General features: G+C 58.8%; 1 protein-coding gene across 6 annotated transcripts in view; it reads left to right on the top strand.

The window, feature by feature from the left end:
* Nucleotides 1–18,752, top strand: part of BAIAP2 (BAR/IMD domain containing adaptor protein 2) — a 41,699-nt gene that overhangs the window by 780 nt on the left and 22,167 nt on the right. For all 6 annotated transcript variants that reach the window (XM_077188258.1, XM_054645241.2, XM_077188257.1 and 3 more), the window contains exons 2-5: nt 6,958–7,033; nt 9,057–9,143; nt 18,239–18,300; nt 18,499–18,570. In XM_077188258.1, the coding sequence (XP_077044373.1) occupies nt 6,958–7,033; nt 9,057–9,143; nt 18,239–18,300; nt 18,499–18,570 (297 nt within the window). The remainder of the gene's footprint in view (nt 1–6,957; nt 7,034–9,056; nt 9,144–18,238; nt 18,301–18,498; nt 18,571–18,752) is intronic.

Here is an 18,752-nt window from a genome sequence, read left to right as displayed (position 1 = left end):
TTGGATTGAGTTACCTGGGAGCACAGAGCAGGGAAGAAAAGAAAAAAAAATGGAAAAAAAAGATAGAAGAATGTAGTACAAAAAGTACCGAGGCGGTGGTGAAGTTGTGAAGTGTTGGTTTTGGAGATTCTGGGGTGTAACAGCTGTTCGGGCACCCAAAATCTTGGTCGCTCTGAATCTTGGTGGCATTTTGCTGTGGTCCCTGGGGCTCCCTCGCAGCCTGGCCGGCAGCTGGTGTGCCCGGACGTGCCCTTGGTCCGGGGCAGAGCTGGCACCCGGCGCTGTGCCCTGGCACCGCCTGGGCAAACAGGGGCTGGGAGCAGCCCCGGCCGTGACTCAGTTGTTGTTTGAGGTGTGGAGTCCTCGAAGCACGGGGATAATGGCAGGTTTGGGGCGCGGGTCACCGTCACCCCGGGCCCGGCCCAGGGCTGTCCGTCTGTCCCGACACGTGCGGAGCCCGTCCCCAGGCAGCCGGGGCTGGGGGGCCGCTGCTGGCCCGGCTGTTCCGGGGCAGAGCCCAGGGCAGGGGTGCCCGGGCTGCCAACAGCCGGGGCTGGGGCTCTCCATCACCAGGGAGCTCCTCGGCTCCTTGGGATGCCGGTGGGAGCAGCCACATGCAGGAGATGGAGCTGCTGGAGATCTCGTGGGTTCCCCCAGAATCAGCGTCTCGGTGCTGGGCGCTGCAGGAGGGTGGTCCTGGCTCTGCTTGGGTTCCTGTGCTGGGCAGAGGCTGCTCTGAAGGCAGCGGTGCTTTCCTGGCCTCTGGAGATGCGTGTGCCATGTGGTGCCTGCAGGAGCCTGGCGTGTCCCTGCTCCACTGAGGACTTCAGCCACCCCTGGGGGCACCTGGGGTGTTCTGGGCCTCCTTGAGCTTTGGAGTCTGACTCCAAAACCAGTCCCAGTGCCTCAATCCCAGTGCCTCAATCCCCTTACCCAGGTGCTTCTTTGGCCTGTGCAGGAGCCTGAACGCTGCCATGGGCAGGAGGAGACAACCCCAGGGAGGGGAGTGATGCCTCCGAGCCCCATCCTGTGGGGTGCCCGATCCTTGCCGTGCCCCCTGCCCATTCTGGGTGCCCGATCCTTGCCGTGCCCCCTGCCCATCCCGGGGTGCCCGATCCTTGCCGTGCCCCTTGCCCATCCTGGGTGCCCGATCCTTGCCGTGCCCTCTGCCCTTCCCTGTGTGCCCGATCCTTGCCGTGCCCCCTGCCCATCCCGGCGGGTTTGGTTTGCGTTGGCAGGAGCAGCAGCTGCCCATGCCCGTGCCCGTCCCCATGCCCATGCCCGGCTCCGTCTTTCCCGAGGCGCTGTGCTGGGGAGCCCATTGTGGTGGTTTTGCAGAAGCAGCGCTCACCCTGGGAGTGACTGTGCTAATGAGCTGGTGCAGGAGCTGTCAGCCGCCCCCGAGCCGATGCTGCCACTACAGGCAGCTGCCTACACGCGGGGAGTAATTACAGAGGGAGACGGAGGCTGCTGGCACCTTCCGCCAACGTAATCCCACCTTTGGCGCTGCTGATTCACTGCCAGCAGCCCCGAGTAGCGGCACAGCTGGGCCGGGCTCTGCCCCGAGCCCCGAGGATGAGGGTGAGGATGAGGATGAGGATGGGCAGCTCCCTCCCCGCTCAGCCTCTGCTCAGGATTGTCTTTTTGCAGAAAGCAGGGACTGGCAAATCTTCCTTCCCCCGAAGACAGATCTGTCTCCTCCTGCCAGATGAGATTATTGCCGTTTACAGCCCAACCTCCATTTCATTTTAAAGCCATTTTTCCATGCGGGAGATGGGTTTGCAGTGGTGCTGTGCGAGTGGCTCTGCCTTTGAAGAGGTGTTTGCCTAAGGACACCCCGAACTCCAGGCTGAATTGTCGTGCAGGAAGGCGTGGACAGAATTCTTGAGGGTCCTTAGCTCCCCATCAGCTGTAATCAATTGTCCAGAAAGGCGTGGACAGAATTCCTGAGGGTCCTTAGCTCCCCATCAGCTCTAATCGATGTTCCTGTGGCACCACAGCCTCTCCTCATGTCCAGAGGGATGGGAGCAATTCTTCCTTAAGGGGTTCAGGAGGGAAACTGTGGCTGGTTTGGTGTGTTTGGAGTGCAGGGATGATGAGTGTGGCACAGGAGGAAGGAGCCAGCCTGTGGCACCCCAAATTCCATGCCCTGTTCTCCCTGCCTTGAGGCAGCCCAGCCTTGGGAAACCTGTGGGGAGCACCCCAGGGCACTGCCAGGGCTCTGAGCTGGCAACGCTGCTCCATCCATCCATGCCAGGCTGGGAGAGCCCTCCTGGCTTCCCTGGAGATGGGACCCCTGCAGGCAGGTGGGCAAAGAGGTGTTGGGGAGCAGCAGCTCCTGCCTGGCCAGGGTGTCCCCCACTGCTGGATCGGGGTGCTGCTCCCCAGAGTGTCCCCTGGGTGCTGCTCCCCATCCCCTGGGTGCTGCTCCCCTTCCCCTGGTACTGATCCCTGGGTGCTGCTGTGCCCCGGGTGCCCGTGGTGCTGAGCCTGCCCTGGTTAAGGTTTCAGTGCTGCTGCTCGTGTTGCAGGGCACAGGGCACACAGCTCCTCTGGGCACAGCCTGGGGCTCAGCCCCTGGTGCCACCTCTTGGGGACCCTCCTGGCTCCTTGGGGGAGATGCCAGCCCCAGGGATGGCCCAGCCTTGCAGGGCTGGCCAGGGCTGGGTGCTGAGGGTGTTCCCACAGTGCTGGGGGCTCTGAGCCCCCTGTGGTTCCCCATCCCAGCTCTCCTCAAGCCCAGACCCCGACACAAAGATGTTCAGAGCTCTGAGACTTGTGTCCCCTCGTCCTCTGGCATGACAGCCAGGAGAAACTAAATGCCTTTGGATGGGGACTGGATTTTTCCCTGACTTTTCCCCCTGATTTTCCCTGGGCTCCTTCTTGACAGAAACTTGGCTCTTGAAACCCCCAGGGCTGCTGCTGATGGTGCCAGGCAGGACAAGCTGTGATGGAGGAGGCAGCACTGGGCTTTGCTGGGCATTAAATATTGATAGCAAAATGATGAAAGTGCTCCGGAGCAGGGCTGACCCATTTAGACACAAAACTTCCTTGGGGCTGAGCTGTTCCTGCAGTGTGGCAGTGAGAGTCCCCTGGTGCTGCCCCTCCAGCCTGCTCCTCGTGGTCACCCAGGGATGGGTGACACCCCGGGATCATCAGTGTCACCCAGGGATGGGTGACACCCAGGGAATCATCATGGTCACCCAGGGATCATCAGTGTCACCCAGGGAGTCCCTGGCTGGGCCCTGTGCAGGGTCAGCCCTGCAGGGAGCCACAAAATCCTTAAAAAGGTTGGAAAACCCCTCTGAGTGCATCAGGTCCAACCATTCCCCCGGTGCTGCTGAGCCACGTCCCCAGGTGCCACATCCGTGTGGGTTTGGAGCCCTTCCAGGGATGTGTTGGGAATGCTGCCCTTCAGCTGTTGAGCAGGACTTGCCTGAGCCACTTCCAGCTTGAGCAGGGCTTAAATTTGGGACTGAGGAGCTGGAATTCTGCGATCCTTGCGGGCTCCCTCCAGCTCGGGGTGTTTTATTCTTTCCCCTGATTCCAAACTTTTCCTTATGGGTTAATTAGCAGGTTGGAGCATCCTGGCTGTAGCTGGAGTGTGCTCAGAGGGCAGAAAAGGGACCTTGTTTGTGCTGCCTCTTCCCCCACCCCACGGAGCAGGGCTGTGTCCTGGAGACCTTGTGCTTTGCATTAGTTTCATTTTTGGCAGCTGAACAAAGCCGTGCCAATCCCGGGGAGCTGAGTGGTATTACCCAGGGAATTCAGCTCCGTGGAACAAAGAAAAGCCCTTTCAACCCTTGGCTGCCAGGTTTTGTGTCTGTGTTTTTCTGAACTCTGCCCAGGCAGCCCATGGAAGGCAAACAACTTGTGGGTGCTGCTGAGGGGGCAAAAATCTGGGGAAAATGAGATTTGCTTTCATTGCCTCAGTGCCACTGAATATTTCCTTTGCTGCTGGTGTCCTGCAAGGCTGGATTCACCCCTCCTGAGGGGCACAGCCCTGGATGAGCCCTGTGTTGGCAGGGGAGCAGCTCCAGCACATCCCTGGTATGAGGGTGATGCTGCTGAGCCCGTCCATGGCACAAACCCCATGGTTCATTCCCCACTGTTCCTCCTTGGCAGGGCTCTCACCTGGAGGGGGTGAGGAGGCTCTGGAGTCACCTTCCCTTCCCACCTGGAGTGAGAGCAGGGCTTGGACAGGGCTATTTTTATCTGTGCAGTGAGGAGCCCTTGTCACCACTCTCATCCTGCCAGGCTGTTTTTGTTGGAGGCTCCAGACAATGTTTTAAAAACATTCACTTTCAGCAAACTTCCTCCTGGGGGCTGCTGGATTTTATTTGGCCAGCTCCGAGTCACCTTCCCGCTCCTTCAGCCGCCCCACGAGCCCCTTTGGGGGATTTTATCTCTTTATTTGTTGCTTTAAAACGTCTCCTGTGGATCGGTGGGGAGCAGGACCTGCCCTGAGCAGTGCCAGGGCAGGGCTGTGCTTTGATTCCCTCTGCTTTGGGCAAGATGTGCTGGATTTTGGACGGTGCTTTGCCTGGGGATCCTGTTCCATCCTCAATTCCCTGGGTTTCATGCTCAGGATGATGTGTTTACACGGGCACTGCTGAGAAAATCACACTATTTACATATCCCTGTGCACGTCCTCGTACACAAACACTGCTCTGAACCTGCAAACCGCCCAAAAATCTCCTCCCTGCAGAAATTCTGCCAACATTTCTGCTGCTTAACTCTTGCTCAGCCTGAGTGTGGGGCAGGGGAATTGTCCCTGTCCCTGCCATGGCCATTGATGCCAGCCTCTGGCTGATCCGTGGCACAGCCCGGGTGCATTTTGGACTGGAGTTAAACCCGATGTGGGCAGGATGGAGCAATCCTGCCAGTGCTAATTAACTGCTGTGCAATTGTCTCCTACACGCTGGAGAACACCTGGCCTGTTGCTACAGGTCCATCTTTCTCCTTTCAGGCTGAGCACATCCACCCAAGTGCTCTGAGCTGCCCCAAAACAGCTTCCAGGGGCCCTGGTGTTGGCCTGCAGCCTTAATTAGTGGGGCAGCTCCTCATTAGCCTCGTCAATCATCTCCTGCCCTTTGCAGTTGTGGCTGGTGCTGCGGGGACCTGCTGGGGACAGGCTCTGGGGACATCCTCAGCCTGCAAGGACGAGCAGATCCCTCCTGAAGCAGCAGCACCGGGGCGGTGCCACCCCTCTGGCTGTGCCCCGCATGGATTCCTGCCCAGAGGAGCCCTGAAAGGGCTCTGGCTGAGCCCTGCACACCTGGGGAGAAAATTCAGCTGTCAGAGCCAAGGGCCGGGCAGCAGGAACTGGGATAAAAATGCCTGGGGCAGAAAATGAGCTTTATAGTGTTGGGGCAGCCTGAGATGAGGTGACAGATGCTTAATCAGCTTATTCCCTGTAAGTGTCTGCCTGCCTGCCCTGCCCTGCCCGGGCTGGGGCTCTGCCAGCAGCCTGGGGGTGCAGAGCCCCATTCCTGGCAGGAATGCCCCAGGAATGCCCCATTCCCACAGGAATGCCCCATTCCCACAGGAATGCCCCAGCAATGCCCCATTCCCACAGGAATGCTCCATTCCCGGCAGGATTGCTCCAGGAATGCCCCATTCCCAGCCGGGATGCCCCAGGGATGCCCCCGTTCCCACAGGAATGCCCCATTCCCAGCAGGAATGCTGCAGGAATGCCCCAGCAATGCCCCATTCCCAGCAGCAATGCCCCATTCCCACAGGAATGCCCCAGCAATGCCCCATTCCCAGCAGCAATGCCCCATTCCCCAGCAATGCCCGTGGTGCATCCCCCCTCAGGGCCCCTCAGGCTCTGGGCTCCATTCTCTGGGGGCACCTCGGTGTGGGGGTGTCCCCAAGGTGGGGCAGGGGCTCAGGAGCAGCCCTGGGGCCGGGCTGGATGCAGAGGAGCAGGGAGGGAATGAGGATCTGGGATCTGTGGGGGCTGAGGGCCCTGGCAGGGAGGGCTGTGCACACACAGGGCCCCTCTTGTTCTCCTGAGCCGATTATTCCTTCCCCCATCTGAGCTGAGGGCCTTGGGGCCAGGCAGGAGAGCTCAGGCAGCGCTGTCCACGCTGACCCTCACCCTGGGCAGTGCCAAGGGACCCTGGTGCCATCCCTGGCACAGCTCAGGGCTGCTGGGGGCTCGGGGTTCTGCTCTGCCCCATCCTGGGCAGTGCCAAGGGACCCTGGTGCCATCCTGGTGCCACCCCTGGCACAGCTCAGGGCTGCTGGGGGCTCAGGGCTCTGCCCCATCCTGGGCAGTGCCAAGGGACCCTGGTGCCGTCTCTGGCACAGCTCAGGGCTGCTGGGGGCTCTGGGTTCTGCTCTGCCCCATCCTGGGCAGTGCCAAAGGACCCTGGTGCCATCCTGGTGCCACCCCTGGCACAGCTCAGGGCTGCTGGGGGCTCTGCCCTGCCCCATCCTGGCTCACCCTCACCCTGGGCAGTGCCAAGGGACTCTGGTGCCATCCCTGGGGGCTCTGCTCTGCCCCATCCTGACTGCACATTTGGGATTTGCTCTTCAGCCCTCCCTGCTGCTCTCTGTGGCCATCCTGGGGGTGGGACATCACCTGCCACCATCCCCAGCTCTTGGGTCACCTCCCTGCTGGTCTGAGGGCTGCTGCTGCCCCAAACAGCCACTCACAGTTGCTATTATGGTTGTTTTTGCTGTATCTGGTAATTTTCTGGTTGGGGCATTCACTTTCCTCTCCTGGGGAAGCAGCTGGTGCTGGGGCACTGCAGAACCCCCTTGTTCCTGTCCCTTGTGTGCTCTGACCCAGCGGGGTCTTCCTCACTGGAGGATCCTGGGGCCTCTCCAGGGAGCTGGGGGGATTTTTTTGCTCTCTTTTTGTGTTTATCAGGACAGAGCAGAGCACGGAGCCGTTGACCCCACTCCCCATCACCCCTGCTAATCCCAGCCATGTTCTCTCCCCTTTAGACGATCATGGAGCAGTTCAATCCCAGCCTCAGGAATTTCATTTCTATGGGGAAGACCTATGAAAAAGCCTTAGCAAGTAAGTGACATTGGGGCTGCCAGGCTGGGGAGGGGGAAAGATGCAGAATCTTTGGGGTTTTTGTTGAAAATCTTTGGGGTTTCTGTTGAAAATCTTTGGGGTTTCTGTTGAAAATCTTGGGGTTTTTGTAGAAAAGTTCCTTGTTCCCACGGGGAAGGAATTGGGAGGGTGGTGATGGGCAAGGCCATAGGTGCAGGAGGGATTCCAGGGAGAAAATGCTGGGAGGCAGCAGGTTAACAAAACACATCTGCAACCAGTTCTTTAAATGTTTGTTTAAAGTATTGAGAATTGAGGTTTTAAGCTCTGCTTAAAGAGGTGCTATTGAAATGTTTAAATTGCCCAGAAGAATGAAGAGAAGGGAAAAGCCCAAAAGTCTTGATGGCAGCTCTTGATTGGGAATGCAGGATCCTATTGGGAGCCATTAGGGAGGTGTAGATTTAAGTGATCAAAAGGAAGCTAGGAACTGATTGAACCCCAAAATGGACTATTTTGACTCAAACTGGCTCTGTGCACTGCCTGGGCCCTCCTCAGCTGGGTTTAAAGGAGCTTTAAGCTCTGCCCAACCCAGAGCTGTGTTTTTCCAGGGAGGGCTCTGCTCCCTTCAGAGCTGCACGTGTCTCCTGGGTTTTATTTTGGAATAATCCCAGTGAAAATGCCCGTGGGGCCGAGTCTGTCATCACCTTCAGCCGGGGTGGGGGAAATCCCTTTGGTGCCTGAAGTGTCAGGGTTGGGACCCGACCTTTGGGGAGGATCCTGCTCCTCCCTTTCCCCTTTCCCCTTTCCCCTCCTTTCCCTCTCCTCTGCCCCAGGTCAGGTGAGCTCCTGGCTGTTCCCAGGGGGATTTTTGAGCCCTCCCCCTGTTCCCAGGTGCCCGGACACAGCGTCCTGCCAGCGCTGGGCACTGCTTTGAGCTGGGATTTAATGGCTCACCCAGCGTGACGGGGCAGTGCCCGTCCAGCTCCACTGCCCAGGGCCCTCTGATCCCCAGGGAGGGGGCACAGGGCACCCTCCCCACAGGCAGCAGCTTCCCAGACATTCCTGGGGCACAGGGCACCCTCTTTCCTGAAATTCCAGGGGCACAGAAGTTCCAAGGGCACAGGGCTCCCTTCTCACAGGGAGCAGCTTTCTAGAAATTCCAAGGGCACAGAAATTCCAGGGGCAAAGAAATTCCTGGGGCACAGGGCACCTTCTTTCCTGCAATTCCAGGGGCACAGGGCACCCTCCCCACAGGCAGCATCTTTCCCTAAATTCCAGGGCATCCCAGCAAAACGGGGCTCATAATTTGGGGCTGCTTTTCCCTGCTGGTTCCCTCCTGGCAGCAGAGGCAGGGTCTGGCAGGGGGAAGAGCTGCTGACCCTTGGGACCGTGTGTTTGGTTTGTTCTCCTCATGTTTAACTACCTGGGGGAGGTGGAGCTGTTTGTCCCTGTCCCGCCAGCCGTGGCACTTTGGGATAAGCACTGGGATCGCTGCCTTTGTGCTTTTCCCACATCCCTGCTGTGCAGCCAGGGATCTTCCTGTAATTTTTAACTCGGCTTGGCTCATCCTTGCCCTGGATCCCGAGCTGGGGGCAGCTGGAGGAAGTGCAGAGCCCAGGAGGCAGAGCAGAGGCAGCGCTGGAAGCTGGAGCTGGGGCTGTACAGCGTGTTCTGTGATTAGAGGAAACCCCCTGCTTATCTGATTAGAGTCGAGTGTGGAGCTGGAATGTCAACAAACAAGGCTGAGCTGTAATGAAAGTCTGTGATATTCAATTATTCTGCAGTGATTTCTCCCAGCAGCCTGATGCTTGCACTGCAATGAAAACCACCACAGTCCTGCATGCACCTTTTTTAATCCTGAATTACCCTGTAATCTCACTGCTCCAGCTCCCTGCGCTGCCTTTCCTCTGTTTGTTGTGTGCTCCCTCCCCGTGGGGTTGAGCCCTTTGAGGTAATGCCTATTTTAGTGTCCACGGTCTCCCCAGTGCCCCAGAAGTTCCAACAGCCTTTAAGGAGAGCATAACCTCATTATTTTGGTGCTTTTTAGGCATGACATATGCAGCCAAGGGGTACTTTGATGCTCTGGTGAAGATGGGAGAGCTGGCCAGTGAAAGCCAAGGATCAAAAGAATTGGGTAAGTCCCCATTTGCTGCTGAATGGAGATTTCTGGAGATTGCCAGGGGTGAAACAGATCTTGGTGCTGCTGGGGAGCAGAGCTCAGTGTGGAGCTGCTCCTGCCGTGCCTCAGTGGTTGCAATGTCTCTGGATGTGCTGCTAATGCAGCCTGGAAACCCCCTGGTACCCCGAGTGTCAGGGCTGTGGCTCAGGGTGGTTTTGTGGTGGTTTGTTCTCGCTTGGAGAAGGGGAAGCAGCGGATTTTGGCCGGGGAGCTGGGGCTGAGCTGCCCCTCAGGGGCCTCTGGAGGGGCTGCTGGGGGTCCCCCCGTGCTGTGGGGCTGGGATTGTGCCCTGGCTGCAGCAGCTCTGCCCTGCTGGAGCCTCCCTGTGCCCACTGCCAGGGCTCTGTGTTTGCCCAGTCCATGGCAAACATCACGAGCTGTGGCTGCTGCTGCCTCCTTCCCCTTTCTCACCCTCATTGCTCAGGAAATCCCTTAAAGGGCAGCTGCTTTCCAACCTCCCTCTTGCCCAGGCGTCCTCCTGTGTCCTCCCTTCTCACAGCCCTGGTCTGGGGGACCCTCCAAGCTCCCCCTATGGTCTGAAGGGACCCTCCCAGGTCCCCCCATGGTTTGAGGTGACTCTCCCAGGTTCCCCTATAGTTTGAGGTCACCCTCCCAGCTCTCCTCATGGTCTGAGGGGACCCTCCCAGCTCCCTCCATGGTTCGAGCTGACTCTCCCAGCTCCCCCCGTGGTCTGAGGTGGCTCTCCCAGCTCCCCCCACAGTTTGAGGGGACCCTCCCAGCTCCCCCCACAATTTGAGGGGATCCTTCCAGGTCCCCCCACAATTTGAGAGGATCCTTCCAGGTCCCTCCATGGCCTGAGGTGGCTCTCACAGGTCCCCCCACAGTTTGAGGGGACCCTCCCAGCTCCCCCCATGGTCTGGGGTGACCCTCCCAGCTCCCCCCATGGTCTGGGGTGACCCTCCCAGCTCCCCCTGGGATGCTGCACCTTGTTAAGGCTCTCATGGAGTGATCTAGGCCTTGGTCTGATGTGTGTGCAGTCCCAGGTGAGCCCCTCCTCCTCCTCCTCCTCCCCCTCCATGCCTCCCGCAGCTCTGGCCAAGTGCTCATTAAAGCATCTCTCCAGGGCAGGCAATTAACAGCGAGCTGGAGCTGAAAGGGCTCTGAAGGCTGCAGGAGCCGGGAGCAGCCCCTGGGCTCTGGGTTTGGTGTCAGAGCTGCTCCCCCAGCCCCGCTGCTGCTGCCTGGGAACTGTGCTGGGGAAGCAGCGAGTGTCTATGGAAACCGAGGCTGGATTAGAGCTGCCTGGAGTGATCTGCTGCTGTTTAATAAATAAAACAAAGAGCCCTGTGTGCTGCAGAGCCTGGAGGAGCTGCCCCTGCGCTCTGGGGCTGAGCACAGCAGCTCTGCCCTCCTGCCAGGGAGCCTGGGCAGCCCCAGCTCTGCTCACACTTCACACCTGGCTTTGGGCACCCCTGGCCCTGCTTCCTCACCCAGACCAGGGCTTTGGTGTCCTTGGTGCCCTCTCCCCGTGTGTGGCTGGAGGATTTTGGGGTGTGAAGTGTTCCCACATCGCTGCTCCTTCCCCTGCTGGTGTGGGCACATCCCAGGGAGGCTCCTGTGCTGATGCTGCTGATATTTGCTGTGATGTGGCAGCTGCCCCGGGCAGGAGAAAGTGCAGATAACAGTTCTGGCTGCAGCTGAGAGCAGCTGGGCCACAGCCCCCTCCCAGCAGATGTGTCAGCAGGGCTGGGGCAGCTCTGGGAGCTGCTCTGGGCTGGGGCTGGGCTGGCCGGGGCTGCAGCCTCTCCTGGGGACGCCTTGGCCTTGTCACTGCCTGGGCTGGCAGTGCTGGCAGTGCCACAGAGGGCTCTGGGCTATTTCACAGCACCCCAGGCTGCTGTGGGCTGGGAGGGGCCTTAAAACCCATCCAGTGCCAGCCCTGCCATGGCAGGTTTCCCATTGTCCCAGGTGCTCCAGACCCCATCCAGCCTGGCCTGGGACACTGCCAGGGATGGGGAATTCATTTTAGAGCAATAAACTGGAATTATCTTCATTGCTGCTTCCATTAATGGAGGGGACCTCAAAACCCATCCCATTCCACCCCTGCCATGCAGGGACACCTCCCACTGTCCCAAGCTGCTCCAACCTGGCCTTGGGCACTGCCAGGGATGTGGGGAAATCATTTTAGAGCAATAAATAGGAATTCTCTCCTTTGCTGCTTCCATTGATGGTGTGTCCCCAGCTCCCTCCCTGAGTGGGATTTTCTTCCATGAGTTTTTAGGGAAAGCTGCTTCAAGAAGGGAAGGTGTAGGCTGGATATTAGGAAGCAATTTTTCACCAAAAGAATAATAAAGCACTGGAATGCTCTTCCCAGGGAGGTGGCAGAATCACCATCTCTGGCTGTGTTTAAATAAACACTGGACATGGCACTGGGTGCTGGAGTCTGGCTGAGGTGTCAGGGCACAGGTTGGACTCAATCTCAGAGGTCTCTTCCAGCTTCATTATTCTGTGATTCTGTGGCACACTCTGACTCCCAGGAGAGCTGCATTTTGACCTGAGGCTGTGGAAAAGGCTCCCACAATTGATTGGTAGCACTGAGATCACGGCAGTGCAGTTGATTAGAAGTGTGTAATTTCACTTTTCTGCCTAAATCCGGCAGGCAGAAAGGCAGGGATGGGCCTTGGGATGGAGCTGGAGGGAGAAGTGGGGGGCTGAGATTGGGGTGGCCCAAAGAGCAGATGTTGGAGCTCTGGATGCTGAGGATTTTAGACTTTCCGTGCTGACACATGTGTTTAAAAAAAGACTGACATGGCACTTGGTGCTGGAGTCTGGTTGAGGTGTTAGGGCACAGGTTGGGCTCGGTGATCTCAGAGGTCTCTGCCAACCTCATTATTCTGTGATTCTGTGAAGGTGTCAGCCAGGCCTGTGGGTGCTCTGTCAGGATTGCAGCTCATGTTCCCAGCCTGCATGGGAGAAAACCTGAGATGGTTGTTTTCCCTCCAGACCCTCTCTGTGCTGAGCTGGGCGCTGGTCCCTGGTGTCCCTTTGGCCCAGGACCTGTCCCAAGGCAGGGGGACACCTGCAGGTCTCTCTCCTGGGACAGGGAGCCCTCTGGAGCTCAGCCCCTGCCCAGCACGGGGCATTTCCTGAATTCCCCATCAGATTTTGGGAGCTGTGTGCAGACAGGATAATCCTGTGTGGGAAAGGAAGGGTGGCAGCAAGCACAGCAGTCATGCCCTGGAGCTGTAATCGGCTCTGGGGGCTCAGGCCCAGCTGCAGTGTCTGCTGGGGCAGGCTGAGCTTTGGGGTGGGCAGAGCTGGGGCTTTGGGGTGTCCCCAGCCCCAATGGAGCTGTCATTGTCCCAGAGCAGCAGGAGCAGTGTCTGCTGGGCTTTGGGGGAGCAGAGCTGGGGTTTTGGGGTGTCCCCAGCCCCATGGAGCTGTCATTGTCCCAGAGCAGCAGGAGCCAGTCTGCCCAGTGCAGTTCCCTGCTGGCCAGGCCCTGGTGTTTGGGATGGGCTCTGTGCCCTTGAGGGGCTCCCTGGGCTGTTCTTCATCCCTTCTTGTGGTGGTTTTGGGGAGGATAATCTGAAATGAGGAGCCTGTGTCTGCCCCTTCCAACAGCTCCAGCCTCCTGCACGAGTCCTCAGGTGACTTTGGCCCTTGCCCAGCTCCTGCCTGGGTCCCTTGGATGCTGCTCAAAATGTCATTTCTTTTGTCCTTCTTGAAAACTGGGCCATGGCAAAGTCATGGGGAGGGGTTTTCTTCTGCTGCAGAGCAGAGCTGGAGCGTTTCCCCCGGGATCTGGGGCTGGGCAGCTCCTCCAGGCTGGGGCTGCATTTTGGGAGGTGCATTTTGCTCAGCACTGGGGAGGGTGAAGCTGCCCTGGGTGACACACCAGGCTGTGAAAGGGCAGCAATTACCGAGCCATTGTTGAGCTGACAGGAGCCCCTGGCACATAATGGCTTTTGATTTCCACAGTAAAATCGGGATGTGGCACCTTAATGGCTTGGGTGAGATTTCACAGCTCATCCAGCCCCACCCCTGCCATGCCCAGGGACACCTTCCACTGTCCCCGGGCGCTCCAAGCCCTGTCCAGCCTGGCCTGGGACATTTCCATGGATTCAGGGCCATCCCTGGCTCCAGGCTCTGCCCTGCTCCTGGCAGCTCAGGGGCTTTGTGCTGCACCAGATCCTTCAGGAGCAGGGGTTAATCTGGTAATTGGAGTCGGGGATGTCCACACCTGCAGGGTGTGGACAGGGGTGGAGATGGATCCCACAGGGGTGAGGATGGATCCCACAGGGGTGGATGGGGTGGAGATGGATCCCATAGGTGTGGGTAGGGGTGGAGATGGATCCCACAGGTGCCCAAGGTCACCCTGCAGCCCTGAGGGGGCTCAGGGACTGCTGGGGCTGGGGTTTGGTGCCCACTGGGACCAGTCAGGGCAGTGCCCAGGAGGACACAGAGCTCCAGGAAATATTTTCCTGTGGTTTGTGGCAGTGTCCCTGCTGTGGAGATGAGCTCCTTTTGGGGATCCTTTAAATTTGGGCTTAACAAGGCACCTAACACCTTGTGGGTGACAGCTTGTGCTGCTGGAGGAAGGGGAGCTGCAGGAATGAGGGTGCAGAGACACCTCTGAAAGACTCTGCTGCCTTGGGAAGGGCTTTTCCAGCCTTCTGCTGCCTTGGGAAGGGTTTTTCTGCTGCCTCCATCCCTGCCATGAGGAGCAGACAGCCCAGGCTGGTTCTCACCACCTGTGTTGGTAGGAGGAGGAGGAGGAGGAGGGCTGTGAATGAGCATCTGTGAGGCCCATGTGGCCTGGCTGGGGCTCCCAGCGTGTGGCAGAGGTGTGCAAGGTCTGGGTGTCACCTTCCCTGCTGATGGTGACAGCTCCCAGGGTCCCCACCTGCCCTGGCCCCGTGCTGGGGGGGTCCTGCAGGGATGCTGGGGGGCAACTGAATCAGCCAGTGCCACAAATACAGCTCTGAATTAACCAGCACAGCTCTGAATTAACCAGTACAGCCCTGAATTAACCAGTGCCACAAATACAGCTCTGAATCAACCAGTACAGCCCTGAATTAACCAGCACAGCCCTGAATTAACCAGTGCCACAAATACAGCTTTGAATTAACCAGTACAGCTCTGAATTAACCAGTACAGCCCTGAATTAACCAGTGCCACAAATACAGCCCTGAATTAACCAGTACAGCTCTGAATTAACCAGTGCCACAAATACAGCCCTGAATTAACCAGTGCCACAAATACAGCCCTGAATTAACCAGTACAGCTCTGAATTAACCAGTACAGCCCTGAATTAACCAGTGCCACAAATACAGCCCTGAATTAACCAGCACAGCCCTGAATCAACCAGTGCCACAAATACAGCTTTGAATTAACCAGTACAGCTCTGAATTAACCAGTGCCACAAATACAGCCCTGAATGCAACCAGTACAGCTCTGAATCAACCAGTGCCACCAGTACAGACCCTGCCACAGCCCTGAATCAACCAGTGCCACAAATACAGCTCTGAATTAACCAGCACAGCTCTGAATTAACCAGTACAACCCTGAATCAACCAGTGCCACCAATACAGCTCTGAATTAACCAGTGCCACCAGTACAGCTCTGAATTAACCAGCACAGCTCTGAATTAACCAGTACAACCCTGAATCAACCAGTGCCACCAATACAGCTCTGAATTAACCAGTGCCACCAGTACAGCTCTGAATTAACCAGTACAGCCCTGAATTAACCAGTGTCACCAGTACAGCCCCTGCCACAGCCCTGAATTAACCAGTACAGCCCTGAATCAACCAGTGCCACCAGTACAGCTGTGAATTAACCAGTGCCACCAGTACAGCTGTGAATCAACCAGTACAGCCCTGAATTAACCAGTGCCACCAGCTCTGAATTAACCAGTGCCACCAGCTCTGAATTAACAGCCCCTGCCACAGCTCTGAATTAACCAGTGTCAGCAGTACAGCTCCTGGGCACTTGCTGGGCTGTGCATCCTGGCACAGACCCAGCCCTGGCCCCATCCAGGGGGGCTGTGGGGGGCACAGAACATGCCAGGGGTGCATCCCAGTGCTGTCTCCCTGCTGGAAGGCTCAGTGGCCACTGCCCAGCCCGAGTGGGAGCCCCAGCCAGGGTGCCTTGGGAAGCTGCTGCTGCTCCCTTTACCTGGTGTGTTCATAAACAAAGGAAAATCACCTCGGGCAGTGCCAGGCGGGGCTGATGAGTTATCAGCACATGGCCCAGTCCTCTGGGCTGGCAGAAGTGAAACCCTGGTGGAGAGGAAAGGGATGAGTCAGCTGCAGAGGAGAAGCTGGTGGTTCCCCCAAGCTGATTGTGTCCCCAAGCTGATTGTGTCCCCACACTGATGGTTCCCCCACACTGATTGTTCCCCCATGCTGGTTGTTGTTCCCCACACTGATTGTTCCCCACACTGAGTGTCCCCCACACTGGTTGTTGTCCCCCACACTGGTTGTTGTTTCCCTGCTGTCTCCTTCCCCCTGCACACAGTTGGATCCTGCAGCTCAGGCCTGGAAAGGGCTGCTCTGAGCCTGGGGCTCGCTGTGCTGCTCTGGGGGAGCACAGAACACCCTGCAGGGGCTCCCAGTGGGATTGCTCAGGCTGGAGGAGCCCTCAGGGTCACTGAGGCCACCTTTGCACCATGCCCCAGGTGCCACCTCTGCCTGTGATGGGTTTGCCTCAGGTTTGGCTGCGTCAGGTCCTCAGCACCGAGGTGCTGTGTGAGCAGGGTTGGTGCTGGCTGGTGTTTAGGGGATGTGCCCAAGTGCTGGCCCTGATCCTGGGGTAGCCAGGGTGCTGCTGCTGGTGGGAGATGGTCCCTGGCACTGGGCACCACCTCCTGCCACCCTTGCAGGACACCCTGGTTTGCTGCACCCCTGCCCACCTCTGTCTCTGAGCAGTTTGCTCCTTGATTAACACATCCTCGGTGCTTCCATTAGACACGGCCCACAGCCCGTTTTACAGGGGGGTCAGAAAATGAGCCCGAGTCTCTGAGAGCTGCAGAGCAAAGCCCTGGGAGCTGAGCTGCCACTGCTTCCCCCTGTGCAGGGGCAAAGCCGGCTGTGCTGGTGCCAGCAGGGATGTGGAACAACCTGTTTGCCCGCGGTGGGTGGGTGTGGCAGGGCAGGGCCCTCAGCAGCGCTGTGGTTGCTCTCCCAGGGCGATACTGTGAGTCAGCCCCGAGCAGCTCCTCCTCCTCCCCATGCTGGCCTCTCTGTGTACCCCGAGTGGGGTTCCCCACCTGCAGGATGTGTGTTTTGGCAGCTCCCAGGAGGCCTGAGCCCTGTCCTGCTGCCCTTCAGGGGTTAATGCTCAGATCCCTGTGGCAGCTGATGGGAGCGGCCCTGCCGTGGGTGGCCCTGCTGCTGCCAGGGCTGGGACACAGCCGGGCTGGTGCCCCACCATCTCACCCTGGCACAGTGCCACAGGCTCTTTTCCAAAGCGGATTTTGGGCTGTGGAGGCTTCCCAGCTGCCATGGTGTCCCTCAGCCACAGTTTAGCAGCTCTGGGCTGGCTTTGGGGTGAGATGTTCAGTCTCCCATCGTCTGTAGGGTTCTGTGAAGCAGCTCACAGTGTGCAGGTGTGGGGTGGCAGAGTGGGTTCCCATTCTCTGTGGGAATTCACACTGTGTTTTGGGGGATCCAGTTCAAATCCTGCTGCTCATAGTTTAGGCTCACCTCTGCAGCTCTGGCTTTGGGGTGAGATGTCTCAGCCTCCCATGCCCTGCAGGGTTTTGTGAAGCACAGCATGCAGGTGTGGGGTGGCAGAGGTGCCCTGTGAGAATTCACGCTGTGTTTTGGGGGATCCAGTTCAAATCCTGCTGCTCAGTCACAGTTTAGGCTCATCCCTGCAGCTCTGGGCTGGCTTTGGGGTGAGATCTTTGTTTGTGGGGCACCCTGGGCACCCCTCCCTTTGTTTGTGGGGCACCCTGGGCACTGCTGCAGCTCAGGGGGCACAGGGGACAGTGGCCCTGCCACAGCCAGGTCTGGCACTGCAGCAGAGGGGGCAGAGCCTGCCCAGGATGGGATTTTAGTGTTTGCAGAAGGCTTTGGGACACAGAGTGTGGTGCAAAGCAGGGGTTGCTGCAGGCAGGAGGGCACAGGCAGGTTGTTCCTGGTCACCTGGGGGTGCTGACACTCAGCTGGGACATGGCCTGTGTGCCCAGGGACATGGGGGGACATTGGGGACAGGCTGGGGCTGCCCTGCATGCCCAGCTGTGCTGGGGGAGGCTCCCCCTCGCTCCCTCACCCCGGGGAGATGCTGCCTTTCATGTACAAACAGCTCCACAGAGGCCGGGAGCCTCCTGGGAAGCTGCAGCCTGCCATGCAGGGAGGAAAAGCTTCCAGAGGCAGCCCTGAGAAGAGCTGACAGAGCTGGGCTGTCCCCAGGCTCGCTCTGACCCACAGACAGGGCTCTTGGTGCTCCTGGAGGATGCTCCTGAGTGTGTCTGGGCTGCTGCTGGGCCAGGCCACAGCCCTTCCTGCAGGAACAGCACTGGGCGTGGGGCTGCACAGCAGGGAAAAACCAGGAAAATCAAAGGAAGTGCCAGAACAGAGCTGGGATTGCTTGGCTGCAGTGGGGATCCCAGGGCTCAGGCCTGTGCCCTGTGCCCTGCTCTGAGAGCCAGGGCTGTCCCTGTCCCTGTCCTGGGCCAAAGGAGCAAGGGCTGCCCATGGATTTGGGGTTCTGGTTCTGATCCTGGTCCTGGTCTTGGTTCTGATCCTGGTCCTGGTCCAGATTCTGGTTCTGGATCCCTGCTCTGAGTGCCAGGGCTGTGCCTGTCCTGTGCCCTGCTCTGAGTGCCAGGGCTGTCCCTGTCCCTGTCCCTGTGCTGGGCCAGGGGTCAAGAGCTGCCCCTGGATTTGGGCTCCTGCTCCTGGTTCCCCCCTGCCTCCCAAGCTTTGCCTGCCTGTCCCGGTGTCCCAGGTGAGCTCACTGCACTCCCCAGGGTGGGCACAGGGGAGCCCCCAGGTCTGTGGGGACCCCTCCTTGCAGCTGTCCCGGCCCTGGGTGCCCCTGGGCTGGGTGCCTCAAGCCCTCCCTGTGCTGTCTTGCAGGGGACGTGCTCTTCCAGATGGCCGAGGTGCACAGGCAGATCCAGAACCAGCTGGAGGAGATGGTGAGTGCCCAGCCTGGTGTGCCAGGGCCCTGCCAGTGGGAAATGCTTTGCCATGCCTCATCCAGATGCCACCAGCCCCTCTGCCCTGGCTTTGCTGAGCTCCAAAGGCTCTGCAGTGCTCGGGCATCCTCTTCAGCCCCTCTGGCCCTTCTCCAGTGCCCCCCAAGCCATCTCTGTGCGTTTCCTCTCTCCCTGCAGCTCAAGTCCTTCCACAACGAGCTCCTGACGCAGCTGGAGCAGAAGGTGGAGCTGGACTCCCGGTACCTGAGTGTGAGTTTGTGTGTCTGTGAGTCTGCCACAGCCCTGGGGCTGCCCTGGCGCCGCTCCCTGTGCCCCAGCTCCTGTCCCTGCTCACAGCTGGGTGCCACCATGCCCAGGACAGTGTCCCCTGTGTGTCCCCTGGGCCTTGGGGCTCTGTCCCTGTCCCCCCTGGCACTGGGAGGGCTCAGAGC

Source organism: Agelaius phoeniceus, chromosome 19, assembly GCF_051311805.1.
Source record: "Agelaius phoeniceus isolate bAgePho1 chromosome 19, bAgePho1.hap1, whole genome shotgun sequence".
Lineage (NCBI taxonomy): Eukaryota > Metazoa > Chordata > Aves > Passeriformes > Icteridae > Agelaius > Agelaius phoeniceus.
This window is presented reverse-complemented; position numbering and strand designations above follow the sequence as displayed.